This window comes from Malania oleifera, chromosome 13, assembly GCF_029873635.1.
Source record: "Malania oleifera isolate guangnan ecotype guangnan chromosome 13, ASM2987363v1, whole genome shotgun sequence".
Taxonomy (NCBI): domain Eukaryota; kingdom Viridiplantae; phylum Streptophyta; class Magnoliopsida; order Santalales; family Ximeniaceae; genus Malania; species Malania oleifera.
In genome coordinates, this window is record NC_080429.1 from 28,706,909 (window position 1) to 28,732,097 (window position 25,189).

The window sequence follows — 25,189 nt, forward strand, 5'->3', positions numbered from 1 at the left end:
GTCAACAGAAGAGTCAACTGTCGAGTGCTGAACTGCACATCGAAGCCTTACAGGAGTAGTCGACTAGAGTAGAGAAGAGTCAGAGAGAGACGAGAGTGTTCAAAGGGTTCGCTGGTTGCTGCCTTGCTGCTGATCGAAGTATCGAACACCCCAGCTGTCGAACAGAGCTGCTGGCGAGTGCTGAACTGCACATTGAACACGAACAGGACTGTTACAGCCTTACAAGAGCAGTCGATTAGAGTAGAGGAGAGTCAGAGGGAGACCAGAGTGCTCGAAGGGTTCGCTGGTTGCTACCTTGCTGTTGATTGAAGAATCAAACACCGAAGCTGTCGAACAGAGCTGTTGGGAGATATTTCGTCCTAGCTTTCAAGATTTTGGGCTTCATGTAAAACATTTGGGCCCTTTTTATAGTAAAAACGCATATTGGGCCTTACAATTCAAGTCCAAAGAGGGAAAAGGCCCATTCCAGGAAGAATTGTAGAATCGTTACTATTCTACTCGCGATTTCGATTCCACTGATTCAAGTATGATTCTACAACGATTCTACTAAAATGTGATTTTCCATGGGAGCTGGATCGTCAGGGTGATTTTGAATCATAGAATCATGTGATTTTCCATGGGAGCTGGATCGTCAGGGCGATTTTAAATCATAGAATCATCGTATGATTCTAGGATTCAAGTTGCGATTTTAACAACCATGTGCATACCCCCTTCTTTTCTAAGACCCACCAAAGAACTACCCTAGGTACTCTAGCATATGCTATCTCTAGGTCAATAGAAACTGTGTGCAAGTCCCTTGTCTTTTTCCTAAACTTTTCCATTATTTTTCTTAAAAGATAAATAGCTTCTATTGTCGATCTCCTAGGCATAAAACTAAATTGATTTTTGAATAACTCGTTTCTAATCTTATTTTTTGTTCAATTACCCTTACCCAAAGTTTCATTGTATGACCTATAATATTAATTCCGCGATAGTTATTACAATTTTGAATATTGGCTTTGTTTTTGTATAAAGATATTAACGTGCTTTTCCTCCATTCCTCCGACATTTTCCTGGTTTTTAGAATAATTTTGAATAGATTAGTTAACCATATACTTCCTTTATCCTTTAAACAATTCCAAACTTCAATTGGTATGTTATCTGGTCTTATAGATTTTCCACTTTTCATCTTTTTTAAAGCCATCTTAACTTCAAGGACTCTAATTTTGCAAATAGGACCCATTGTGGTCCGTCCCTTCCTCGGACCTCACATACGCAGGAGCTTTGTGCACCAGGCTGCCCTTTTTTTTATATCTCCTATTTTAGAATTTTCCTTATTTGTTCACTTCCAAGTTCAATCCTTCATTCTGGTTTCCATTAAACAAATGATCAAAGTATCTCCACCACCTTTCTTTCATATCTTTTTCTCTAGTCAAGACATTATCATTCTCTTCCTTTATGCATTTTACATTACCTGAATCTCTACATTTTCTTTCTCTAGCTATTGCAAGTTTATAAATGTCCCTTTGTCCTTATTTTGTATGTAGTCTATTGTGTAAAGCATCATAAGCTCTATGTTTAGTTTCACTAATAGTCTTCTTTGCATTTTTTCTTGCCTCTTTATATTTGTTAGGGTTTTATATATTTCTAATTTTCTACAACCTTGCCATATTTTATACTAGTTTCTTTTTGTCTTAACGACTTTTTGGACTTCTTGATCTCATCACCAACTTTCTTTACTACCTGAGTATCTTCCTTTGGACTCAAGTTTCTTTTGCTATCTTTATGATAGAGTTAGCCAACTTATTCCAAACATTATTCGCATCCACCTTTCCCTCTATTGTCCAGTCACTCTTAGATAAGTTGATCTTTGAATTTTACTATATTTTCTCCCTTTAGACCCCACCACCTAGTCCTCTTGTGTTGATTTATGTTACTCTTTCTTTTCCATTTTTTAATAAGTATATCTAATACTAGCACTCTACGTTGTATAGCCAAACTTTTACCTTGAATAACTTTACAATCCTTATAAGATAGATGATCCCCCTTCCTAGTTAAGAAGAAATTTATTTGGCCTTTATTTTGTCCACTCTTGAAAGTTATTGAAGTATTCTTCTCTTTTTATAAGACAAGTATTCAATATAACCATGTCATAAGACTTGGCAAAATCTAGAATTATATCACCAACCTCATTTTTATCTCCATATCCATGTCCTTCATGTATCCTCTCATAACCTATATTATCCTTTCCAATATGTCCATGCAAATTAGCTCCTATAAATATATTTTCCAATGTTTGTATCCCTTGTAAAGCACTATCCGTATCTTCCCAAAATTGTCTTTTTAGATTTTCTGCTAAGCCTATTTGGGGAGCATACACATTAATGACATTTACCATCTTTAGGCCTAAAGCTATCTTGATTTTAATGATCCTATCCTCTATTTTTTTAACATCTACTATGTTATTTTTTAAATCTTTGTCTACAATAATTCCCACTCAGTTTTTATGTTTCTTTTTTCCAGTGTACCAAAATTTAAATCCTAATTTTTCAATTTCTGTAGCTTTCTCCCCTACCCATTTTGTCTCTCGAAGGAAAATTTAGTTAACTTTCCTTCTAAACATTGTTTCCACTATTTCCATGCTTTTCTTTCATAAGTGTTCCTATATCCCAAGTTGCTAATCTAATCTTAGTTTCTTGCACTAACTCCATAGCCTTTTCTTTTATATATTGTCCTGATCTTTTCCCTCGAGCTGAGTGGATTTGGTAAGGATTCATGATATATAGATTTGACAAGTTTTATGCTGACTGTCAGCTACCTAATGCTACCCTCCTATTTTATTCGGGCTTGGGACTGACTATGTGTACAAAGATAATTTGTGTTACACAGGAAAAGTGCAAGTTTGTGTTTTTTGTTTTTTGGATGCAAACTTATTTCACATAGACAATAGTAAGAACTAAAAATCCATTCACCTACTTTGAGCAACCTAAACATAAGGAAAACTAAATCACACTAATAAGTATAGTAAAAACCAACCATGTGTTCAGTTCACAATTTTCTAAAGCGCACCTTACAACTAGTAGAAACCACGCAAACATCGCAATGCACCTAAAAAAATAAAATCTAAAGCATGCAATTTTGGTGTGTGAATCTAGCTAGATTAAAAGTAAAAGCTTATGCAATAGAACTTTTGAAAAAAAAAAAAGATTTGCAAAAAGAAAAACATGAAGTGCATATATTAAGCCTACAAATCGAAAACACAATGTCTAAATGCATATGTTAAGTCTCCAAAATGAAAACACAAAATCTACTTTGCTAACCAACAATTGAGGAGAGAAAGAAAATATGTATAAAGAGAGAAGAAGATCTTATTGGCGGCCAAAAAATGACAAGGTTGAATTCTAGGCAAAAGTTGGGTGCCTCAATAAAAAAATAAAGACAATGAGAAGTGACAACTAACTGAAAATATTGCAGTAAGTACCCTTTGACACTGAAAATTTAATATTAAATAAAAAGAAAATGGGCAAAAGACACTGTCCTCCCTTAAGATTTGGCAAAAAGATACTGACCTCCCCTGAGGTTTCAAAAATATCACATACCTCCCTGAGGTTTTCCAAAAAGACACAACTCTCCCCTCAAAATTTAACGCCAAATAAAAAAAGAAGGGCAAAAGACATTGGCCTCCCTTGATGTTTGGGAAAAAGATATTGACCTCCCCTGAGGTTACAAGAATTCTAGGGACTTTCTTGAGGTTTGCCAAAAAGACACAAACCTCCCCTTGTGTTTTGCAAAAAGATAGTCTTTTGAGGGAAGGTTTGTGTCTTTTTTAGCAAACCTCGGGGGAGGTTTGTGGTATTTTTGAAACCCTAGGGGAGGTCAATGAAATTTTGAAACCTCAGGGAGGTACCTGCCTTTTTGCCAAACCTCAGAGGAGGTGAGTGTCTTTTGCCCTAAAAAAGGTCAGTCTAAGAATATGAAAAGCTACGAGGGATTGCAATAATTCTTCAATCCAAAATCAAGATTGGCGGTCTTGTGAATTTTCTTTTGGATTCAATGGAAAGAATTTACAAATCGTCTCCAACATGGCTTACACCTTCGCCTTTTGAAACACTAGAATTAGTAACCAAGAGTTAGTAGTTAGTACATTTGAATTAGGAGAGAATAAGAGAAAGACTCAAGAGCTCTCTTGTTGTTAAAGCCATGAACACAAATGCTTCACTATTGGGATGATGGACCTAAAATCTACGTAAAAGATCACCATGAACTCCTTGGATGCCAAGATAAGTGAAAGAATGCATCCACTTGCCAAAGACCAAGGTAGCCACATGTATCATACTTGAAGTTTGAGGTTTTGGGAAGGAGAGAGAAAGGATATTTTGAGACTCTGCTGTTTTTTCAATCTTTTGGTTGCTTTGGCTGGAATTTAATGCTAGAGTTTTTAAAGATCAAAAGACTTATCCTAGATTGCTTTGGGATATAGTTAATTTTCTTGCTTCTTTTTGGGCTCACTCTTTTGGGGTTTTTGGGGGTTTTTGTTGTCCGATATTCATAAGGATTGGAAGGAAGCTTTGATTTAATTTTTATTTGTTCCTTTTTATCTTTTGCCCTTTTTTATTGGGGGATTTCTTATCCTCGCTTCATTGTAATTATGTTTTCTTTTTAGTAGACTTGTATCCTAAAAAACTTGTATTGTACTTGATTGGGCCCATTCGAGAGATGAAGAAAAGGATGTGACACAACATATATTGTCATAGTCAATGAGCTTAGGGATCTGCTCTCTTTCTTTATGTTTATTTGAAAATATTTTTAATTGAAGCAATATGCTTTTAAAATAAGGTAAACATGCAACTTAGTGGCAACTATTTTTGAATAGGCGATAATTGCATTTTCACCTTCTTTCCTCACAAAGGAGTCCTATACTTGGTTTTTCTCAACCTTCTTAGGCGCCTTCTATTGGAAAAAATTGTGATGGCTTATGGGTTTAAGCAGATAATGGTTGAGATCATTACATTTAGTATCGAAGGCCACCCTAGGGGTATTGCCATGTGAGTAGGGTCTTAGACACACATGTTGGCTGATGAGGGCGTCATAGATAAGGTGGGAAAGCCCATCATGTTCCCACATCAGGGTGTTTATGAAGGGTATCTTGGCCATATAAGGACATATTAGGTTTCAACCTTGTGAGACACCTTTTATGGGGAAAAACTACAAGGCCACTGAGCCAAAGCAGACATTACTTAGGCTGGTTTTTGGTTTCAGATCATTATTCTTCTGAAAATGTTTTATCTGTACATTTACTTTAATAAACTAGATCAATAACTCAAATTTCATCTTTCACTCTTCTCAATCGAATGCATTTTTGTCTTAGGCTGAACACTTCACACCTTGGGAAGGGCTGTACGGCATGAGCTAAGGCACTTTTGCTTAACCAGTCAGCTGAAAGTATACTGTGATTTACCATGATAACACATTCACAACCACCAAATGCAAGGTAAGTGGAAGCAGTAAACAATCATTTAAGCAAACGAGAATCACACGGTGACCACTAAAGCAACGCAATTCATGATCAACACATCTGTAGGTAATATGTATTTAGTGAGGGAAGCAAGTAGGCTAAGATGTTTACAAATGCTAGTGATTTTTATAATGATTGATGAATGCTCACCCTCACCTAAAGAACTTTCCATGCTATTTTAGCTCTGACACCGGGAAACATCGAACTGACCGAGAAGTCATACTCCGATTTTACACAAAGCATTAACACACTCAATTAATAGAACTTATTCTACTATTTACATGATGGTTACCCACCCCATGTACACAAGACAAGTGGTCACAAGCAAGCATAATGCTTTGAACATGCTTGGCTCATGACAATTTTGCCTGTAGTTACAAACAGGTGGCTGCATGTAAGTAAAGCAGGTGGGAAAACAACTAAATGTCAGGCAAACAGGGATCGATAATAGAAACTAGATGGTGCTTGGTTTGCAGCAGAACACCTGAATAGCAGGAGGAAGTTTTGGAAGTGGAGATGGGAGCTCAAGAAATTTATGTTAATAAAACACCAGCTGCATAAGCATGAAGAAGCTCACACTCACCTTCAATCAGCACACTCCTCCTAAGTTACATGAATTACTGCCCAAATTTGTTGCTGAAGATGCTGCAAAGCTGTTTAGGAATTTTTTGGCTTTCTATTAGATTTGTCAGAAGTTCTGTTGAGCTGTTTCTATTGAAGGCCATTTGATTGTTTGTGTCGGTACTGTTTGTTCCCATGAAAGTAATGAGAGTCCTTTGTTCAATGGCTTTATGGATATTCTTTTGGTCATGCTCTCACTTTTCATTTATTTATTGCGTGTTCTCAAAATTTAGTTCATCTTAGTTTCTTTGTTGTGGCCGCTACTACATAGCTAGACCAGAGGGATGCAAATTAAGTTGTTTGATTCTAATTTTGCCAAACTTATATTACAGGAAAATTCAATATGAGCCTGCTTAAGGCTTTGGCACGTTTGCACCTGTTTTTGGAGGATAATTTTCTGGCCAACAATAGGACATGTCAACTCACCCCTATATCACTGCATTGTGGCTTGAGGAACATATAATAGATATGGCTAGCTCAGTTTTCTCATTTAATTTCTCATCCTTTTTAATTTTATTGTCAGGAGTACCCAAAATATTTAGCATACACAACTCCACTCTTTTTCTGTGATGATTGGCTCAACTTGTATCTCGACAATCATCGTATGCATAAGGATCCTGACACATATCAAGAGAATAATGAAATTAGTTGCTCTGACTATCGATTTGTTTACATGGGAGCAAAAGGTTTGAGCATAAGTGTGACAAATTCTTTCCTGTAAGATATATATATCATCTAATTTGAATTTCCTCATGATTCCTTGGGACAGATAAATTCCATCTTGGCTTTGTATCGATGAAGATTAGTCCACAGGCAACTAATTATTTAATATTTGGTTTGTGCAGGTACATGGACTCCTCTTCACGCTGATGTTTTCAGGTCATACAGTTGGTCAGCAAATGTCTGTGGGAAGAAACAATGGCATTTTCTATCTCCATCTCAACATCACCTTGTTTTTGACAGGCACGAAAATAATTTCTCAAATTGATTAACATTAGATGTTTATTAGAACTGGAGATATATTATGCGGTGCTAAAAGGGCTTCTCATTATGAAGCAAAATACTTGAGGAGAAAATCAAATTGTTGAAGTTGATGATGAAGTGTTACTAGAAAATATCCGCTTCGCCTTTTTTATTTATATGAAATTAATGATAAATACACTAAACATTTGTCCAAATAAAATCTGTTACCCTCAGCTGCTTGGTGACTTTCTTACAACAACTGCATTGGTCATGCTTTTGTATATCTTAAAATAATCTTCAACTTCAGTGTGTTGTCAGTGGCAATTTTTGGTTCTGTGCTTATTTTTCTGTTCATAATGTCAACATTTTTGAGTGGTTGACATACATCTGCCGTGTGTGGGTGATTAAAATGGTAAAGAAAAGTAGTCACTATTATGGCTTGCGTTTGCGTTTTGGCCATGTATTTGTTTGATTTATCTTTTCAGTTTATTTTAGGTACATGAAAAGCTCCATATATGACATCTTTGAGGATGTTAGTGAGGTCAAATTTCCTGGTTTTAAGGAGGTAATTTTCAACAGTTCAAGTTTTAATGTTCTTTTTCTGGAGTTCCATTTTGTGGACCATTCTGCATGTGTTCATGTTTTTGTTTCCGTTTTCATGTCACATAGGCTATCTGGTTGGAGTGTTCTCAAGATCAAAATGAGATTATCTTTGTGCCCAGCGGGTGGTTTCATCAAGTTCATAATCTGGTACCTGATCAAGTTGCATGGATTTGGAACTAAGCATACTTTTCATTTTTTGAATATAAATTTATTAATGCTTTATTTATTTTTTCTCTTTTTTTAATGAGTGTCTAAAACATAAAAGCTTAAAATACACTTTATTAGCTTTCAAAATAACCCCTTTAAAGCCGAGAATGCTGCCTACCTTCAGCTTACTATCAATTAATATTAATTAAGGGGTTTTAAGTATACTCTGCGTTATGAAAATTGTGAGAATTCTGTAAGAAATATATTATTCTTGAGGCATAGAAATAATGCCTAGGCAAGTGGCAACTTGTTTTTCTCATGGCATTTTTATGTCTATGTATGAGATCCAGTTTGTAGGACTCCCAATGAGACCCAAATCAAGTCCGAATTGAGTTTTGAGTTCGCTTTGCTTCATGCATTTGTCCTCCTGCAGCCACCACCCCACTGGCCGGTGAAAGCCCTGTTGGCTTCAAATGATGCTTCTTGAGCTATTAACGCGATTTCTAGAAGTCACATTGTTTTCATGGCTCACTTGCCTTGCCTTTCATATTGTTTGCGTTCTATGATATCTTTACTATAAATTACATCTATGTGTTTGGTTTTTGTTAGCCTACCCCTTTACCTAAAAGCTTAAGCTGTTAGGTTGTGGGCTAACAATGTGTATCAAGCCTTAACCGTCGCCCGCACATGCTACCTGACTGCACGTGGAGAGACAAGCAAACAATGAATGGCACTCATATTGAGAACCCAATAATTTTTTAACAAACTTATAATAAATGTTTGCAGCAAAACTAGACCCCAGAACTTCCTGGCAACCATGACTCCGATACCATGTTAAATTACCACTTTTATCTAAAAGCTTAAACTGATAGTTTGTGGGCTAACAATGTGTAACAAGCCCTAACAGTTTTAACCGCAGGATCTTTCAAAGTTGGAATACAAGTTTATTACTGAAACTCAATTTTTTGATGCCCCCTATTTTAGTATTGTCATTATTTCAGGCTTAGATGTTCTGCGATGAGTTTTAACTTATAAAAGAGAGGAAAAGCCAAGGAAGACTTCTGTACTTTACACATTTGTAAGACAAACTGACAGGTTATTTGCCTTAGGGCTGTAGTTGTACAACTGTTATTTTCTTTTGGATTGTCATAAGATAATTGTTGAGTTGGTTATTTGGATTGAATGATCTACTCAGGACCCTTTTGGTCATAAGAATTATGTAGCCTGTGATATATTAAAATGTTGGATTCCAAGCTGTTTTACTTTTTGCTGATTTCAATTGCCTAGTTGGGCTGGGAGGATGTCAGATGTAATTAAGTGTTTATATTGATTTATATTGCATTTAAAGATTACAATTTACTAGAATGCTTATTTGTTTGTTTATTCTTTAATGAGCAGTGTGCCTCATGGATGATAATATTTATTCTAATACCATGCTTTCATTCACAATGCAATCAGGAAGATACAATATCAATAAACCAAAATTGGTTCAATGCCTATAATATTTTGTGGGTGGTAAGTACAATCAAGCTATGCATGCAATAAAAGTAGGTCTATATGTTGACCTAGAGGAAATCCAATTTTCTAATGGACTTCGAATCCTGTCTAATCAAGTTTCATGCTCTTTCAGTGGGATTTGCTTTTAAGAGACTACAGTGAGGCTAAGGAGTATATAGAGGACATTAAGGATATATGTGATGATTTTGAAGGTCTCTGCCAGCGGAATCTTGCGGCTAACACAGGTATAATTTGATTTCAACCGGTGTATTTAGATCATTATGGTGTGAAGTGATGGCATCCTTTCCATTCATTCTGAATATGTACGGATGCAATTTGGATAATTCACCTGGAACTTCAGGGCCAAAGACTAACCCTGATCATAAGTCATAACTCAATTAGATGATCTTTACGTTATAAAGTCGGCCATGAGATGAAGGCATTACACTACATATGTGAATGTAAAAAACATTGCTCTCATCTTTATGTTGCTAGTTGTTTGGTTTGATACTCCTCCAGAGCATTGTCAGCTATCTTCAATGGAAAACATCTTGCATGCAAAACATCATTTAGAGGCATGACTGAATGAAATCCTTGAGTATGATGATAGCTTGTTACTACTCATGTCGTGAACCAGCACTTAACATGCACTGTAATGTATTTATGTAAAAAAATCCCAAGTTCATTCTATGTTTAGGTCAAAACTATGTGGTTAGTTGCATAACATCGACATATCATTGTTAAAACACATCCATTAATGATATAAATGTATTTTTTATTGGGCTGCCATTGAGAATCATAATCCCTTATTTTGAAGACAAGTTTTGGATAAAACAGTCTTGAAAACAGACAACTGAAAGGATAACAAACTGCTGCCAAGCCTGGCCTAAACCTCTATAGTATATTAGTAACAGTGAAACAAATCAGACCAAGACTGATAATAGGCTGCCACATATAATTCCAGTAATTATGAGTTTGCAGGGACTGATAAAAAATCCAGCTGCATGGATGAAAATCCTGTCAATGTTAGCTAGAATGTGGAACATTCTGGTTCGTGGAATGGGAACAGGATTGCGGTATGTCACATGGGAATGTTACATGCACACACATTGTTGAAAAAAGTTTAATGGCACTTGTTTATTTTGGAGAGGACATTGAGATGTTTCTAAATCTTGAAGATATTTTCTATCTTGGAATAGATTAATCGTGATAGTGATAGACTTAAAATGTGGTGATTTTTAATTAATAAAAAGTTATGTTATGGGAAAAGCATTGAATTAAAACATTGGATCAATAGATTTAGCATTCCAGAATGAAAATGCACTGTGTTCAGAACATTCATACGAGTACGTGGTTTGCTTGGTTGTTTTGTTTCCTGCTAACTATGGTTTTCATATTTTATTATATAATTGTTATTTTGATATTACATAATTGTTTTGATCAATTGAAGGAGACGATGAATTGTAAGTTAAATGAGGTACTAGGTTGATTTTCAACCATAATTTATTTTTTATTAGCATCGACTCCTAATCCATTTGCATTGCTTAGTGTCACGAGCTAAGCTTGTTCAGGGCATTATGCTTGCCTGTGACCGCTTATCTCGTGTGCTTAGGATGGGTTTCCATCATGTAAATACTAGTGTAGGGTTATTTTCTGCTAGTAGAGTCTTTGTAAGCCAAATAAGGCAGTATGACTCCTCGGTCACTTTGATGTTTCCTAGTGTTAGGATGATAATTACATAAAAATCTCTTTAGGGGAGGGTGAGTATTCATCAGTCATTGTAAAACTCACTAGCAATTGTCAACGTGCTTAGCCTACTTGCCTCCCTCGCTAAGTACAACATGTTAATGGAGGATTTGTTAATGAATTACGTTTGCTTCAATGTTTACAGCTTGCTTGCCACGGTTTTCATGAATTGATTACTATTTCCGCTGCTATCTGAATGAATGTTAATGAAAGTGCTTCGTGGATGAATGTTGGTAAACGATAGGCTGGCTAGTTAAGAAAGAGTACTTTAGCTAGCGCCGCACGGCCCTTCACAATGGTGTGAAAATAGTCGGACCGTGACATTTGGTATCAGAGCTAAGTCGGTGGCACTTGGTGAGAGCCCAAGGTTGAGTTGCTACGTGAATTCGATTGCCTTCGTTGTTGGATTTGGGAAGCTTTGGTAAGTGACCATGGCGCCAAACACTGCTGAGAGGATCAGCGTGCTGGAAGCACAGGTTGAGACAACAACCAACACTATGGCCGTGAAGTTGACCCAGATGAGAGAACTTGTTGATGAGGTGATGGGATCACAAAAACATCAAACAGGTTTGCTAGGCGACTTGTCAGAGGACTTTCGCCACATAGTGCATGCTTTGCAAGCCCGGATGGCAGATCTAGATGCAAAGATGAGTGTGATGGTTCTTGCTATGGGGTACTCCAACACTCCGGACCAAGGTGCCAGAACCCAAGACATATGGGGGTGCTCGAGATGCCAAGGAGTTAGAGAACTTCTTGTTTGATGTGGAGCAGTACTTTCGTGTTGTGAGGATGGCCTTAGAACAGGAAAAGGTAGATACTGCGACGATGTACTTGATTGGTGATGCCAAACTGTGGTGGCGTACCAGGCGTACCAAGTACAGAGAAATTGAAAATGGAAGCTGTGTAATTGATAGTTGGGCAGACTTGAAGAGAGAGCTCAAGGCCCAATTCTTTCCTGAGAATGTTGAGTATAATGCAAGGAGAAAACTGAGAGGTCTCAAGCATACGGGGTCAATCAGTGAATATGTGAAACAATTTTCTGCTTCAATGTTGGATATTTGGGATATGTCGGAGAAGGACAAGTTGTTCTATTTTCTAGAGGGGATGAAACCATGGGCAAGAACTGAACTTCATAGGCAAAGGGTTCAAGACTTGTCAACTACACAAGCGGCGGCAGAATGCTTGACTGACTACGCTCGTGATGATACCGCTTCGTCCAAACGGTTTGGCGGAGAGGGAAATAGTGGAAAGTCTTTTAAGAATGGCAAACCCATGAGTGGGGGAGCCGACTCTAAATCATCAACCTCACAGGAAGTTTCGTCGTCTCAAGGGTTCAACACACCCAATGGAAAGGGGAAGAGTAAAATTTCATGCTACTTGTGTGGTGGATCTCACAAAATGAGTGAGTGTCAACACAAGAGCTTATTCAATGCCTTACAAGCTTCTACTTCGGGAAAAGGGGTGGAAAGCGAGGAGGAAGAGGATGATGCCCCAAGAGTGTGTTCAGTGCGGCTGGTGAACGCATTGGAAAAGCAGGCAAAAACACCGAAAGTTACGCGGGCAAAAAGGTTAATGTTGTGGACTTGAGGATAAATGGGAAGAGTACTCACGCTATGGTGGATACGGGGGCTACTCATAATTTTGTTTTGCAGTTGGAAGCATGGAGACTCAACTTATCCTTAGAGAAGGATACATGACGCATGAAAGCAGTTAATTCTGTAGCCCAACCTACTCTGGGAGTAGCCAAGCAAGTGGCTATAAAGCTTGGACAGTGGGAAGGTCATGTGAATTTCACAGCGGTGCCATTGGATGACTTTCCAGTCATTCTAGGAATGGAGTTCTTAAGGGGGATGAGGGCAGTGTTGATGCCTTCGGCTGGTTCCCTGTGTCTGATGGGAGATCACTTGTGCATGGTGCAAGTTGTTGCGACGAAAGGTGACGAAGGGAAGTTCCTTTCAGCCATACAACCCAATGAGGGATTGGGTTAGGGTGAGCAGACACGTCTAGCCACGGTGGTGGTAGACAAAGTAGGCCAAGAGCTGGAGCCTACGACCACCCAAGCGGTGTTAGATGAGTATAAGGAGGTGTTGTCGGATAAGTTGCCTCACAATTTGCCTTCACGACGGACTGTGGAGGATGAGATCGAGTTGTTATCAGGAGTGAAACCACCTGCTAAAAGGCCATGTCAGATTGCGCCTCGAGAGATAGTAGAGTTGGGGAAACAACTTGATGAATTGGAAGCGGGATGTGTTCGCCCTTCCAAAATGCTGTTGGGAGCATCGGTGTTGTTTCAGAGGAAACATGAAGAGCATCTACGGAAGGTGTTCGACAGACTGAGGGGAAATAGTCTGAAGGTGAAGAAGGAAAATTTCTCTTTCGCTCGGCGGAGCAACCAATTCCTTGGTCAAGTGGTTGAACAAGGTCGTATCCGGAGGCGTATGGAGAAGGTAAGGATGATTCAAGAACGGAAGATCCCCACGACAGTGAAGGAGTTGCGTTCCTTTCTTGGCCTTACTAGATACTGCAGGAAGTTTGTTGAGGGGTATTCGCGGAGAATGACTCCAATGACAGAACTACTGGGAAGGTATTATTGGTCGCACAACCAAGATGATGTGGTTGATTATACCAAAACTTGTCACACTTGCCAACAAGACAAGGGGGAGCGAAAGAAGTATGGTACTTTCATGGCCGCACCAAAATACTGTTCGGCAGAGGGGACGACACAATTGTTCCTTGTGACTATTGTGAGATATTGGGGTTTTCCCCAAGTTATTATTTGTGACCAAGATTTAATGTTCATTGACAACTTCTTGACAGAGTTTTTCAGGATATTCAGGTCACATCTTGACATCTTTTCGAGTTATCACCGACAGACAGACAGACAGATGAAGAGATTCAGAGAGCTGCTAGATGAGTACTTGTGCCATTTTGTCAACGACAACCAGAAGAATGGCGTGCAACTACTTGATGTGGCTCCATTCTGTGGCAACGCACAAAGGCGCTCAACAACCAACAAGAGCCTTTTTGAGCTTTTGTTACAGGCCAGCTGCCGCTGTTACCTCACACAGTGGGTGAGCTGTACAAACGAAAGAGTCCCAGGGCGTACATCTTCACCAGTGAAGGGAGACAGAATGTAGAGTTTGCCCAAGCATATCTGGAGAAAGCTTCTGAGCAAATGAATAAGTGGGCAAATCAGGAGAGAAGACCGCAGTTTCATGTCAACTACCTCAAGTCATTCAACGCCAACACCAACAACCTGAGCAGAAGTCAGTCAAACAGCGTAGAGTTGAAGACAGTGCAACCTGATAGACATGATGTTGAAGAGATCCTTGCAGACAGAAAGTTCATATCCACAAGGAAGAAGCGGCAGAAGTTCCTAGTGGAGTGGAAATGCCTTGATGACAAAGAAATCAGCTGGATTTTTGCGGAAGATATTCAACCGTTCGTGGACAAATTTGAAGTGGTACCTACCGCCAAAAAGTTTACGAGGACGTCGACCGCATAAGTGGGGGAGAATGTCACGAGCTAAGCTTGTTCAGGGCATTATGCGTGCCTATGACCGCTTATCTCGTGTGCTTAGGATGAGTCTCCATCATGTAAATACTAGTGTAGGGTTATTTTCTACTAGTAGAGTCTTTGTAAGCCAAATAAGGCAGTATGACTCCTTGGTCACTTTGATGTTTCCTAGTGCCAGGATGATAATTACATAAAAACCTTTTTAGGGGAGGGTGAGTGTTCATCAGTCATTGTAAAACTCACTAGCAATTGTCAACGTGCTTAGCCTACTTGCCTCCCTCGCTAAGTACAACATGTCAACGGAGGATTTGTTAATGAATTACGTTTGCTTCAATGTTTACTGCTTGCTTGCCACGGTTTTCATGAATTGATTACTATTTCCACTGTTATCTGAATGAATGTTAATGAAAGTGCTTCGTGGATGAATGTTGGTAAACGATAGGCTGGCTAGTTAAGAAAGAGTGCTTTAGCTAGCGCCGCACGGCCCTTCACAATGGTGTGAAAATAGTCGGACCGTGACACTTAGGGATGAACTTGATGGGCATATTCAAGTACCTGTGGCATATGTTGTTTGCTACCATACAATTTTAGTCAAAAGTAAAATCACGTTTATTGCGCATGCCCTATGATGTATACTCCCCCAACTTGGGCTTGTTTTTCTGAATGCCCAAAACACTCCTATAACTACCCCATAATTGATCCCAAATTAAACTAAAATACCCTTCCACTCCTGTCCATTTTCTCTACGTTTATTTTTAAAAAATAAAAATTTATGTAGCTGTGGAGCATGCAAGTTAATTGAAGCAGTCTAATACAATGTGGTTATTTCAATCCTTGTTTTCTGTGTTCTGATTGATGTCCCCTTCACCCCTCATGCAGGCATGAACTTCTATGATTTCTTCATATTCATTGTGCGTTTCTGCTTTGCCAATTTGGTCCTACTTTGTTATCTCCTTAGAGACCATAATCCTACATGGAGTTCATCCCCAATGGCTCAGACTTTAGCTTTGAACCTTGTATCTATACAGAAAATAGCATTAAAGATGAAGTTTGACCAAGGTTTGGCTGCAAACATTGACTTCGTGGATTTCAGGGAGACACTGGACAACACAGATTTCGTCAAACTATGTACAGTTTTGAGCAAAACATATGGGATGATACATGAACAAATGATACATGAGCAATGGGAACAAAGTTGTGATATAAAGAAAATTTTGGTAGATGGGCTGCGGGCATTTGATTTTATGAAAACTTCCAGCTCTGAGATCCGTACTCCAGAAGATCTGGTTAATTTTATAGACATTGCTCTTGCGGAGCTTGGTTGCGTTTCCCTTGGGGAAAACATTTTGTTTTGAATTGAATGGCCTTGGAAGAAGCTACTTTGTGAAATTTTAGTCTCGCTACAAGGTTCCACTTTTTTAAAAGGCTTTGGCAAGTGATAATTTAAAATATTGAACTCTTTCTGGGATGCCGTAATCGGAATGCTGCATGAACTGGTGCAATGGCTTCTAGTTAATCTGAAGTGTACAGATATAAAATTGTTTCAATGAAGCCAAACAGACAACGGTTGCTGAATTATCTGCTTTATTGTGACCTGAATGTTTTCATAGTTCTACTTTTATGGCTTCCCTAAATTTCTTGTAAGTTGATGTTAACTTGCTGCTGGCGCAGCAAGTGTGCTGCACAAGTTAAGCGAAGACTGGAATCCTACATATTGTCTTCCAGATACACAAATGTAGAAAAAAGAAGTGCTTCTTGTAAGATACCATGCTCCCTTTTTTCCCTTGAGCTTTCTTAGCATCCAATCCAAATGGGGCAACTTGTCATGCCGCCTGAGAAAGTGGAATGCAGTTTCTGTTGGCTTGCTTTCCTTGGATATTCCTTTCGGCAAGAAGTGCTTTAACTTTTCAGGCAAGAGGATCTCAATGCTTTTCCTTTTCCTTTTCCAAACATTCATTCAAGCATGAAATGTTCCTGGACTACCCCTCTCTCTCCTGCATTCTTCAAACAAGATTGAACTCTAGACTTCTGCTGGTGATAGACATGTGCCCCCACATTGCAACTGAGGTATGAAATCTCTTACTTTCAAACGTCCCATTTTTTACCAATTGGGGTTTGCAGGTGGTGCAGGAATTAGCTAATGACATCTCCTAAGATTTTAAAAAATTTTAGAGACGACCTTAAGATTTTAGAAAATCTAGAGACTTCCCAAGAGGTTTTCCCAAAGATTTCAAGAATTCTACGGACCTCCCTTGAAGTTTGTTAAAAAGAAACTAGCATCATATATTTTGCGAAAAAGCAAGTCTTTGAGGGGTGTAAGTATTTCAAAAAACAAATGTCAAGGAGGTATTTTAGGATTTTTGAAATCTCAAGAAAGGTTAATATCTTTTTGTCAAACTTTAAGGGAGGTTAGTGTCTTTTACCTCAACTGGTGCTCATGACTTATGATATTGACTTATGACATGGTATTGATGGGCTTAAAGCCTTTTACTGCAACTGAATTTCATTTTAAACATCAAAATAATAAATTATTGATCTCATTATTTAATGATTACCAACTCAACTCCTTGTTTGAATTTGGAAGAAACAGTAATTGCATTATCATTAGTAAATATCAGAAAGAAGGGAACACAGTCATACAGAACACAACTCACTGTATATTTGAAAATCTGTGAACCCCAAAATCACATATTTACCAAAGTGAGATATATCTCGGAAAGCCTGTTAGGAGGGGTGAAAAAGGAAATACATCTTGATAAAAACCCCAAAAACCCAAACCTAAAAATACAAAAATAAAAGCAAAATAATAAAATAAAATAAAAGATATATCTATACCATGGTATGAATATTAGAGACACCTTGAATTCTTTCCTGGACCTCCATAGTAAAAATAATATCCCCAAGCATTGTTACTCCCTCCTCTTATATTATAACAAGTACGTCGATCGGCAAATAACCTAGGGTTTGCTGGAGGAATCAAGCTATTATCCCAATCAACAACTTGTAAATTTCTAAAATAAGATGATTTTCCATAGCCCTCTTCTGCAAAATGCCCACTGCCCATTTGGGTTGATGTATGGTAGCCTGAGGATCTTGTGTTCACTATCTCTCCTCCAAATTGTATCATGCTTGCATGGGTCCTCAGGTGGCTGAACAAGAAGGATGGCCAGTACCCGACCAGTAATCCGGACCCGAATTCAAGCCACCAGTGTCCATGCTTCGGATCCTGCACCAGAAATGGTTTGATTTTTATTTTTACTTTTATTTTTCATTTTTTAACAGGATGATTATTTATATTTTTACTCGAGGTTTTGATTATCTTAAAGTATTATTGTACAACTAATTAAATGCGCTGACAGGAGAAATAAAATATCGGACAGGCTGATTAAAATAAAATAAAATAAAGTAAAATAATCATTTGTGTCTAATATGATATTAAAGGGTGGGGTGGGCTAAGTTGACTTAAAAGAGTGTTGAAACATGTCGCCTTTCCTATTTCTTTCTTAATTGAAATGTAGTTATCTTAGAAATGTAGTGTCACCAACCATGTGGGTGCACAAGAGAATAAAGTAATAAAATTACATTTAGTTTGTAAATGTTCGATTTGTAAAGATAGAATGTGTATGATAAAAGGATATCGTAGTTTATACAAATAAACATATTATTAGCATAAAACAAATAACGCCACAAGAATTATCACGAGTGCATATACCAATGACTAAATAAGGAATGCTTATATTTAAATTTTATTATATGAATGAAATAATAAAAAAATTTCCATGAGTAGTTTTCTTAAATATTAAGAACCTATTATTTGAGAAAAATATATATATTTTTTAAAACTAAAGAGTCTAGAAAGTGATACTATTAATGAGAGGTCAACTTATTTTGCCTTTAGATTGGAAAGAAAAAGGCTAAAATTTAACTCTTTAATCCTAAAGTTCTTGTTGGCTGAAGTCAAATTGAAGCTATTTCATTTCGAAGCAGAAAAATTGAAGCGCTGCGGAATCTATTTTCAAAGAAAAAAATTAAATTAAAGAGTACAGAGGATCTAGCATAATCTTTTTGCAAGGATGAAAAAAGAGAACCTAACATGTATTTTTAAAAGAAGTAATAATAATAAAAGAGTAAAAAAGAGAACCTAACATGTTTTTAATGTGGGTTTTGATTAAATTATGAGAGGTGCTACTGCATGCCATGTTTAGTCAACTCATAGTTGAAATTTCCATATTTTCTAATTAATGCTGTTCTCCAAAGCTATCTACCAATCAACTGTAAAAACTACCTTCAAATTCCAAAATGGTATGCCCTCTCTCTCTCTCTCTCTCTCTCTCTCTCTCTCTCTCTCTCTCTCAATGTCAAAATTCCAAAACTAACCTTCCAAACCATCAAACCGATGTCAAATTGTCTGCCCCCATAAGATGACCTTGGCGAAATTGCTGCTCCAATTGCTATTTTGTTGTTGGTTTGGATAAACCCAGAGCACAGTAAGTTGTAGCATCCAGTTTTTTGGTATGCGTCTGTCTATAAAATTAGAGAAAAAAAAGAAAAAAAAAACTAGCATGGTTAGCTAGTATAGGAAATATTTAATATCCTAAGAAATGAATTTCAGTGTCCCAGTTGGATGTAGGGGTGCAATCGGGATGCGACCTGAAATACATTTCTCGAAAGGTAAATCATTTTTCATTTTGTAACACTTAGGAGGAAGTGTAAGTGCTTACTGTCCAATAAGTGAAGAATCTAGGACACTGGTCCCCATATAACTCTGGGCTAACCTGAGCAATATTTAACAAGATTTAATTAAAACTACTCATAAGCTCAATGTAGTTTAGAGGTCGAGAAATTATAAAACCCGATGAGCGAGGCAGTCATAAGCTACCCTCACTCGGGCCTTAGTAATGCCTTAAGATTCTGAGTTTAGGGTTTAGGTCCTGGGCTTGAGTCATCCCAAAATGGAAATTATAGAGTCCATTTGCTATCGAAAATATGGTAACCCTAGTTGAAATAAAAAAAAAAAGGGGGGGGGGGGGGGTGGTATTCACATTTTTTTAAAAATAAAATAAAATAGAGGAACATAGATAATGAACAGTGGAGAGTGAACAGTGGGAAGTACCTGCCAACCAGCTTCTATGGTATTAAGATCATTCTCGAAAGAGCCAGAGATGACCCAAATTTGTGACAAGCTGAATTCATATTCATCAGTTACGCGGGGAGCCCAAACATTAATGCTGGTTTTTGCTCCATAGTACTGATCTCCTTTCACAAACATTACTGCATGCTGCAATCCCAAAACAGCATCAGTCAACCAGTTTCTGAAATAAAAACAGGTAAGATTTTCCTCTAATATCAATGTCTATCATCAAAATTTAGCATACCCAGGTTTCAGAAATTCATTCTTTTAGTTTGTTTTTGTTGCCAAATGAAATTTGACCTTAAGAAGTAACTCCACTGTTCTGAGGAATTTAGTACTTATTTCTGAGAACAAAGCCAACTAATGTCACTTCATTGGTCGGTTCTTTTTCTTTTAATCCAACTCTAATTTTTCTCCAATGCACTGTTTGATTGCCAAGAAAAGGAAGGAAAATAAAATTAGCCTTTTACATATGTGGATTAGCCTTTTGGGGCCGGGTTTCCGGGAAAGAGGGGAAGTGATGGGGGATTTTCTTTCCTAAAGATAGGCAACAGCATGGTTTCTTGTTTCATTTGGACGGATCAAAAGGAAAAGGAAATGTGGAAATCGAAAGCATTTCTTAAATTTCTTGAAGAAAACAAGTTTTCACTGTAATTCATGAAGAAAAGGAGTGGATGATTCTTCTGGGTTTAAACCTGTTACTGTATTCTTCTGATACTAACCTCATGATCACTGCTTGTTGTGTCTCTTCTCACATGCCTTCTCAATTTTCTTCCAAATTTTCGGATATCGCTGGCTCTAAGAACATCTTTTTCTGTTGTTCTTCTGATTGGAACAGTTCCTTCTGGGCATGCTTCCCCAGAACTTGACCACAGCTGCAGGCTCTCTGTCACATTGTCCATGGAGTCATGTCCTTTCGGTCTCTCTGGTGGATCCTGCAAAAGCAAGAAGTTTGAATGTGCGAACTTTCCCCTTTCCCAAATCAGAAAAATTGAAACTGGCCTCTGTTCAGTTCGGTGAGCAGATCCTGAGATTTGCATTTTGATTTGGGAAAATTTTCCCAGAATTGTTTTCCATCCAAACAAAAAGAAACTCAAGGAGAAAACATAAATTAACTTCTGTTCAAATACCAATGGCTTCTGTCCTTTAAGCTGTGGATGATCAAAAGCTGGTTGAAGATGAGATAGAACACAATCTATGAGATCACCGTCAGGACTCTACAAAGAAGAAATGAGGAACCCAGGTCATAAAACCTGTCAACGCCAAGAAAATGCCAACATTTAAACAAGAAACACCATTGAATACAGTGACAATGCCTTAATTGTCTCGACTGCAGGTTTGTTGATCTTCTTGAGATAAGCTCTTATTTTGTTCAACCTATGCAGCTCTGAACCTGGCCGGAAAGTTTGGTTGGCAGGCTGGCGGTGGCCGGAATCCGGCTCGGTGGGTAGTGAGAGGACCGGGGTGAGGGAGGAAGATACAAGGAGGAAGGCAACAAAAAAGGGAATGATTAGAAGGGTGTGGGAGTGAGAAGGGGAAGAGGCCATGTTTGTGCAATGATTTTTTTGTTGTGCTGCAGAACTGGGTTGTGTTTGTATGCATTGGAGTTGTCTTGTACTGTGAAGAAGGTAACATGGACATGGTTTATTCCAAAATTTTGTCCATGGGGATCCAACTCTGATCAAATCCATACAGGACGGACGAACCTCTTCAAACGACGAGTAGCAGCCCGGTTCACTGCCTCTCCATTTCCAATACTTCCAATAAGCCAAACACCCAGATATGCCGTCAAGCTCCCCTCTCTCTCTCTCTCTCTGGATGGAGACACAGAGATTCTAGTGCCTTGGTTTTGTGTTCTGACTTCTGACACACAAAAACTTCAGGCATGAGCTTATTAAAATAGGCCAGGGTAAGTGGCTCCTTTCTTTCTAAGTTTTTTTTCTAAGTTTTACTCATGATGGTAGTGGTCAAAATAGATTATTTAATTAATTAATTTATTGAGAGAGAGAGAGAGAGATGGGTATATCACCTTTGCATTGCTCTGTTCTTACTTCCCTGTATCTTCATTGACCTTGCAATTTTATCTTTATTTGAGTTATCATAATTTTGACTTTTTGAGGAAGAAGGTATACCAACTTCAATATTTTCTTCATCCTTCTCAAATCGCGCAGAGAACAAAGTTGGGCCATTAATTTTGATTTTGTTCCTTTATATTTGAGTACTTCTGTAAATTGATCTTTTTCTTCTGTGTGTTTCAGAAAAATTGTGAAGGTGTTACTCAAGAAAATGATTTCATCCAGCTGGGAGTATGTGTCAAACCCAACTGAGCAATTGGTGGGCCATGCCTAACAAAATCTTATCAAAGAAATTGGAGTTTTTTTCCATTTTATTATTAAAAAGATATAAAATATTAAATAATATTCTGATTGGGAAAAAATTTCTCAAACTAATGCTCACGTAATCTCGCAGCTTGATATTGTGAGATTTAAACTGATGGCCACTGGGAAAGTGACACGTGGCACGGATGTGAGCAAATCTCGCAACTTAGTGCTGCGAGATTTAAGGCGACCAGTAAACGGGAAGGTGACGTGTGACAAAATCTTACAGGTCTATCCTGCAAGATTTAGGCTCTACTTATGTACAAATTTAAATTTAAATATTTTAAAATGATATTAATTTAGTAAAATATATATATATATATGAAAAATCTCGCAGATTTATCCTGCGAGATTTAGGCTCTGTTTATTTACCATATATATATATGGAAAATTTCGCAGATAAATTTGCGAGATTTAGGCTCTGTTTATTTACAAATTTAAATTTAAATATTTTAAAATGACATTAATTTTGAAAAAAATATATATATGATTAATATAATTATTAAAGTCAAATAAGTGGATTAGGGACCAAACAAAAATTTCGAATTGACTGCTTTGATGATTTGGGTCAATTAATTATATAAGTATGATAAAATAATTTGTATTATATCAAAATTTTTTAAAAATATAATTGAAAAAAATAAAATTTCTCAATAAGTTATAAAAATGCCTAATAATTATAATACTGCAAAATATTTATTAGATGTAATATTTAAAATTTACAATTAAATACATTATAAAGAACTTACGATTATTTTTTTTGAAAATTTTTATAATACAACAAATATAATTTTTGTACACATGATAGAATAAAGGTGCAAAGAGATTCCGCAATACATGGATGACCCATGTACATTGAGTTGGAAATCATATTTGGTGACGTGCAGCAAAATTCAAATATGCATCCCATTAGCTTGTATTCCATGGATGATGAAGACAAATTAGAAATGGAAGATGCATCAACAAATGATACCCCATTTGCTTTCTAATTTACATGGAAAAAAATTTTAATTCAAATTGTTTAGTTAAAATATTATTTCATTTTTTATTTTTTATTTTAAAATAATTAAAAAAAATTTTTTTAAATTTTTTTAAAAATTTGTAAAAGATAATATTTTGGATCATAAATCTAGACATTTGTGCATTGGAAAGAAATTTAATACAATTCGAAATTTTTGTTTGGTCCCTAATTCACACTTTAATAATTATATTAATCATATATATATATATATATATATATACTAAATTAATGTCATTTTAAAATATTTAAATTTAAATTTATAAATAAACAGAGCCTAAATCTCGCAGGATAAATCTGCGAGATTTTCTATATATATATATATATATATTAAATTAATGTCATTTTAAAATATTTAAATTTAAATTTTGTAAATAAATAGAGCCTAAATCTCGCAGGATAAACCTGCGAGATTTCGCCACGCGCCATCTTCCCGCTTGCTGGTCACCTTAAATCTCGCAGCACCAAGCTGCGAGATTTGCTTACATCCGTGCCATGTGTCACCTTCCCAGTGGTTCATCAATTTAAATCTCGTAATATCAAGCTGCGAGATTACGTGAGCATTAGTTTGAGAAATTTTTTCCCAATCAGAGTATTATTTAATATTTTATTTCTTTTTAATATTTTATTTCTTTTTAATAATAAAACGGGAAAAAACTCAAAGAAATCGTCATGATTTTTTTCTTAAAAGAGAAATCCTTCCAAATATGTGGGGTTTCTTTTTCATTTTTATTTTTTATTATTTTTTATTTCCTTATTACCTAGTATCCCAATGGCTAAAGCTCGGGAGTTCAATGCAGGAGGTATTAGGTTCTAATCTAGAACGAAGTGGACTATCTCTCGCTGTGAAGCCCAACTCGGGCCTCCAAATGAAACCAAAAAAAAATTTAGATTGGTGATAAAAATATTGTTTTGATAATTCTAGGGTGGACTGAAATAATTTTACAAAAAGTTTTTGCAGTGTCTCTTCTGCTAGTTAAAAATTGTTTTTGGGTACCCAGCAAACACTTGAGCACATTAATCATGATAGAAACTAATAATTTTGTGGGCACCAAATTCTTGATGAGAGTTATTCTTTCCTTCTACCCACTCTTTTTATTTCTTTTTTTTGAATTCAATTCTGATCGTGACATCATTCATTCTCTGTCTCTCACTAATCCTCTTTGGACACAGAAGATTTGAACAAGCTGGTAATTTATAAAGCATGCACCTCATGCTTCATATCAATTCTTCTTCTTATTATTGTTATAAAATTCAACAGATAAGGTTTCAGCCCAAATTGGTCTTCACCACAAAATCAGACGCCTGTTGTGTTTCTATCAATATCTTAGTAATGCAGATACTTTCATCAGGCATGCAGTGCATCAAAGGAAATACCCCAAAAGAAATGATGAAGTATTTGAAAAAAGGCAGCATGATGGAGTCATGGAGGAAAGGAAAAGAGCAGCTGCCCCACTTTGTACGATGACTTTTTTTTAATTTAAACCTTGCCTTCATCCCTCCACACTTAGCAGATATCTTCGTTACACTCATTTGTCAATACTGAGATCTTGGTGTCTTCCGCCAAAAAGAAGAATGTTGAGTTGTTTAGTTTATGTTATGCAGACAAATGATACGTTAGGCCCTCTGTTCAGCAGGTTAGGCCTCTTTGATGCTTGCCATTTCAATGGAACCTCATTGCTGCTAGAGGTTAGAGGGTGTCCCTATCTTAATTCCCTGCTATCAGATCTTCCAAAGTCTAAATTCTCTCATTGGATTTGAAAGGATAATAGGATATAAATGGCATGATATGATACTTTTTAAAGCTCCTGCATTTGAATATATACAAGCAAGTAACAAATATTATAACTTCATAACAATGCCTTTCACTAGTTTTCCTCTTCTTTTTTTTTTTCGGGTAGGAGCAACAATCAGCATGGGCCCCATACCAGTCATCCTGAGTGCCTTTATTTTCTTGGAGGTGGCTCTGGGCTGCTGGGCATGGTGCTTGCCACTTCCAAGAGACCCCATTTAGTACTATTCTTTAATTTTGCTCTTCTTTTTAAGAAGACCCACTCACATTCTCATCTACCTCT

The 25,189-nt window shown here is 37.0% G+C and overlaps 2 protein-coding genes and 1 long non-coding RNA gene across 4 annotated transcripts in view; 2 read left to right on the top strand and 1 right to left on the bottom strand.

Annotated features, from left to right (window-relative positions):
• LOC131146561 (arginine-specific demethylase JMJ20) overlaps positions 1-16,502 on the top strand; it is a 31,247-nt gene extending 14,745 nt beyond the window's left edge. The window contains exons 3-9 of the mRNA XM_058096230.1: positions 6,639-6,801; positions 6,961-7,078; positions 7,574-7,643; positions 7,748-7,828; positions 9,287-9,343; positions 9,459-9,570; positions 15,467-16,502. Of these exons, the coding sequence (XP_057952213.1) occupies positions 6,639-6,801; positions 6,961-7,078; positions 7,574-7,643; positions 7,748-7,828; positions 9,287-9,343; positions 9,459-9,570; positions 15,467-15,942 (1,077 nt within the window). The 3' untranslated portion in view covers positions 15,943-16,502. The remainder of the gene's footprint in view (positions 1-6,638; positions 6,802-6,960; positions 7,079-7,573; positions 7,644-7,747; positions 7,829-9,286; positions 9,344-9,458; positions 9,571-15,466) is intronic.
• Positions 16,503-17,224: 722 nt separating this feature from the next.
• On the bottom strand, positions 17,225-21,588 carry LOC131146562 (protein neprosin-like). Of its 2 annotated transcripts, XM_058096231.1 has the most exons (7): positions 21,035-21,588; positions 20,849-20,935; positions 20,441-20,653; positions 19,701-19,865; positions 19,309-19,362; positions 18,965-19,111; positions 17,225-17,813 (listed from the first exon to the last, which is right to left on the bottom strand). In XM_058096231.1, the coding sequence occupies exons 1-7, from the start codon at positions 21,407-21,409 to the stop codon at positions 17,436-17,438; spliced, it is 1,419 nt and encodes a 472-aa protein (XP_057952214.1). In that variant the 5' UTR covers positions 21,410-21,588; the 3' UTR covers positions 17,225-17,435. The 2 variants fall into 2 exon arrangements, with proteins under 2 accessions (XP_057952214.1, XP_057952215.1); XM_058096232.1 differs by lacking the exon at positions 19,309-19,362 and having other exon boundaries at positions 21,035-21,409.
• Positions 19,692-21,840, top strand: LOC131146564 (uncharacterized). Its single transcript, XR_009134402.1, has 2 exons — positions 19,692-19,914; positions 20,557-21,840. It is a non-coding gene; the product is annotated as an uncharacterized LOC131146564 (long non-coding RNA).
• The last annotated feature ends 3,349 nt before the right edge of the window (positions 21,841-25,189 follow it).

Excerpts from the sequence above, each read along its gene's own strand:
- LOC131146562 (XM_058096231.1), bottom strand. The coding sequence starts at position 21,409 with ATGGATTTGATCAGAGTTGGATCCCCATGGACAAAATTTTGGAATAAA. Across the intron at positions 20,936-21,034 it reads CTGCAGTCGAGACAATTAAG|AGTCCTGACGGTGATCTCAT; the intron begins GCATTGTCACTG and ends TCTTCTTTGTAG. Across the intron at positions 19,363-19,700 it reads CCATAGAAGCTGGTTGGCAG|GTTAGCCCAGAGTTATATGG; the intron begins GTACTTCCCACT and ends AATATTGCTCAG.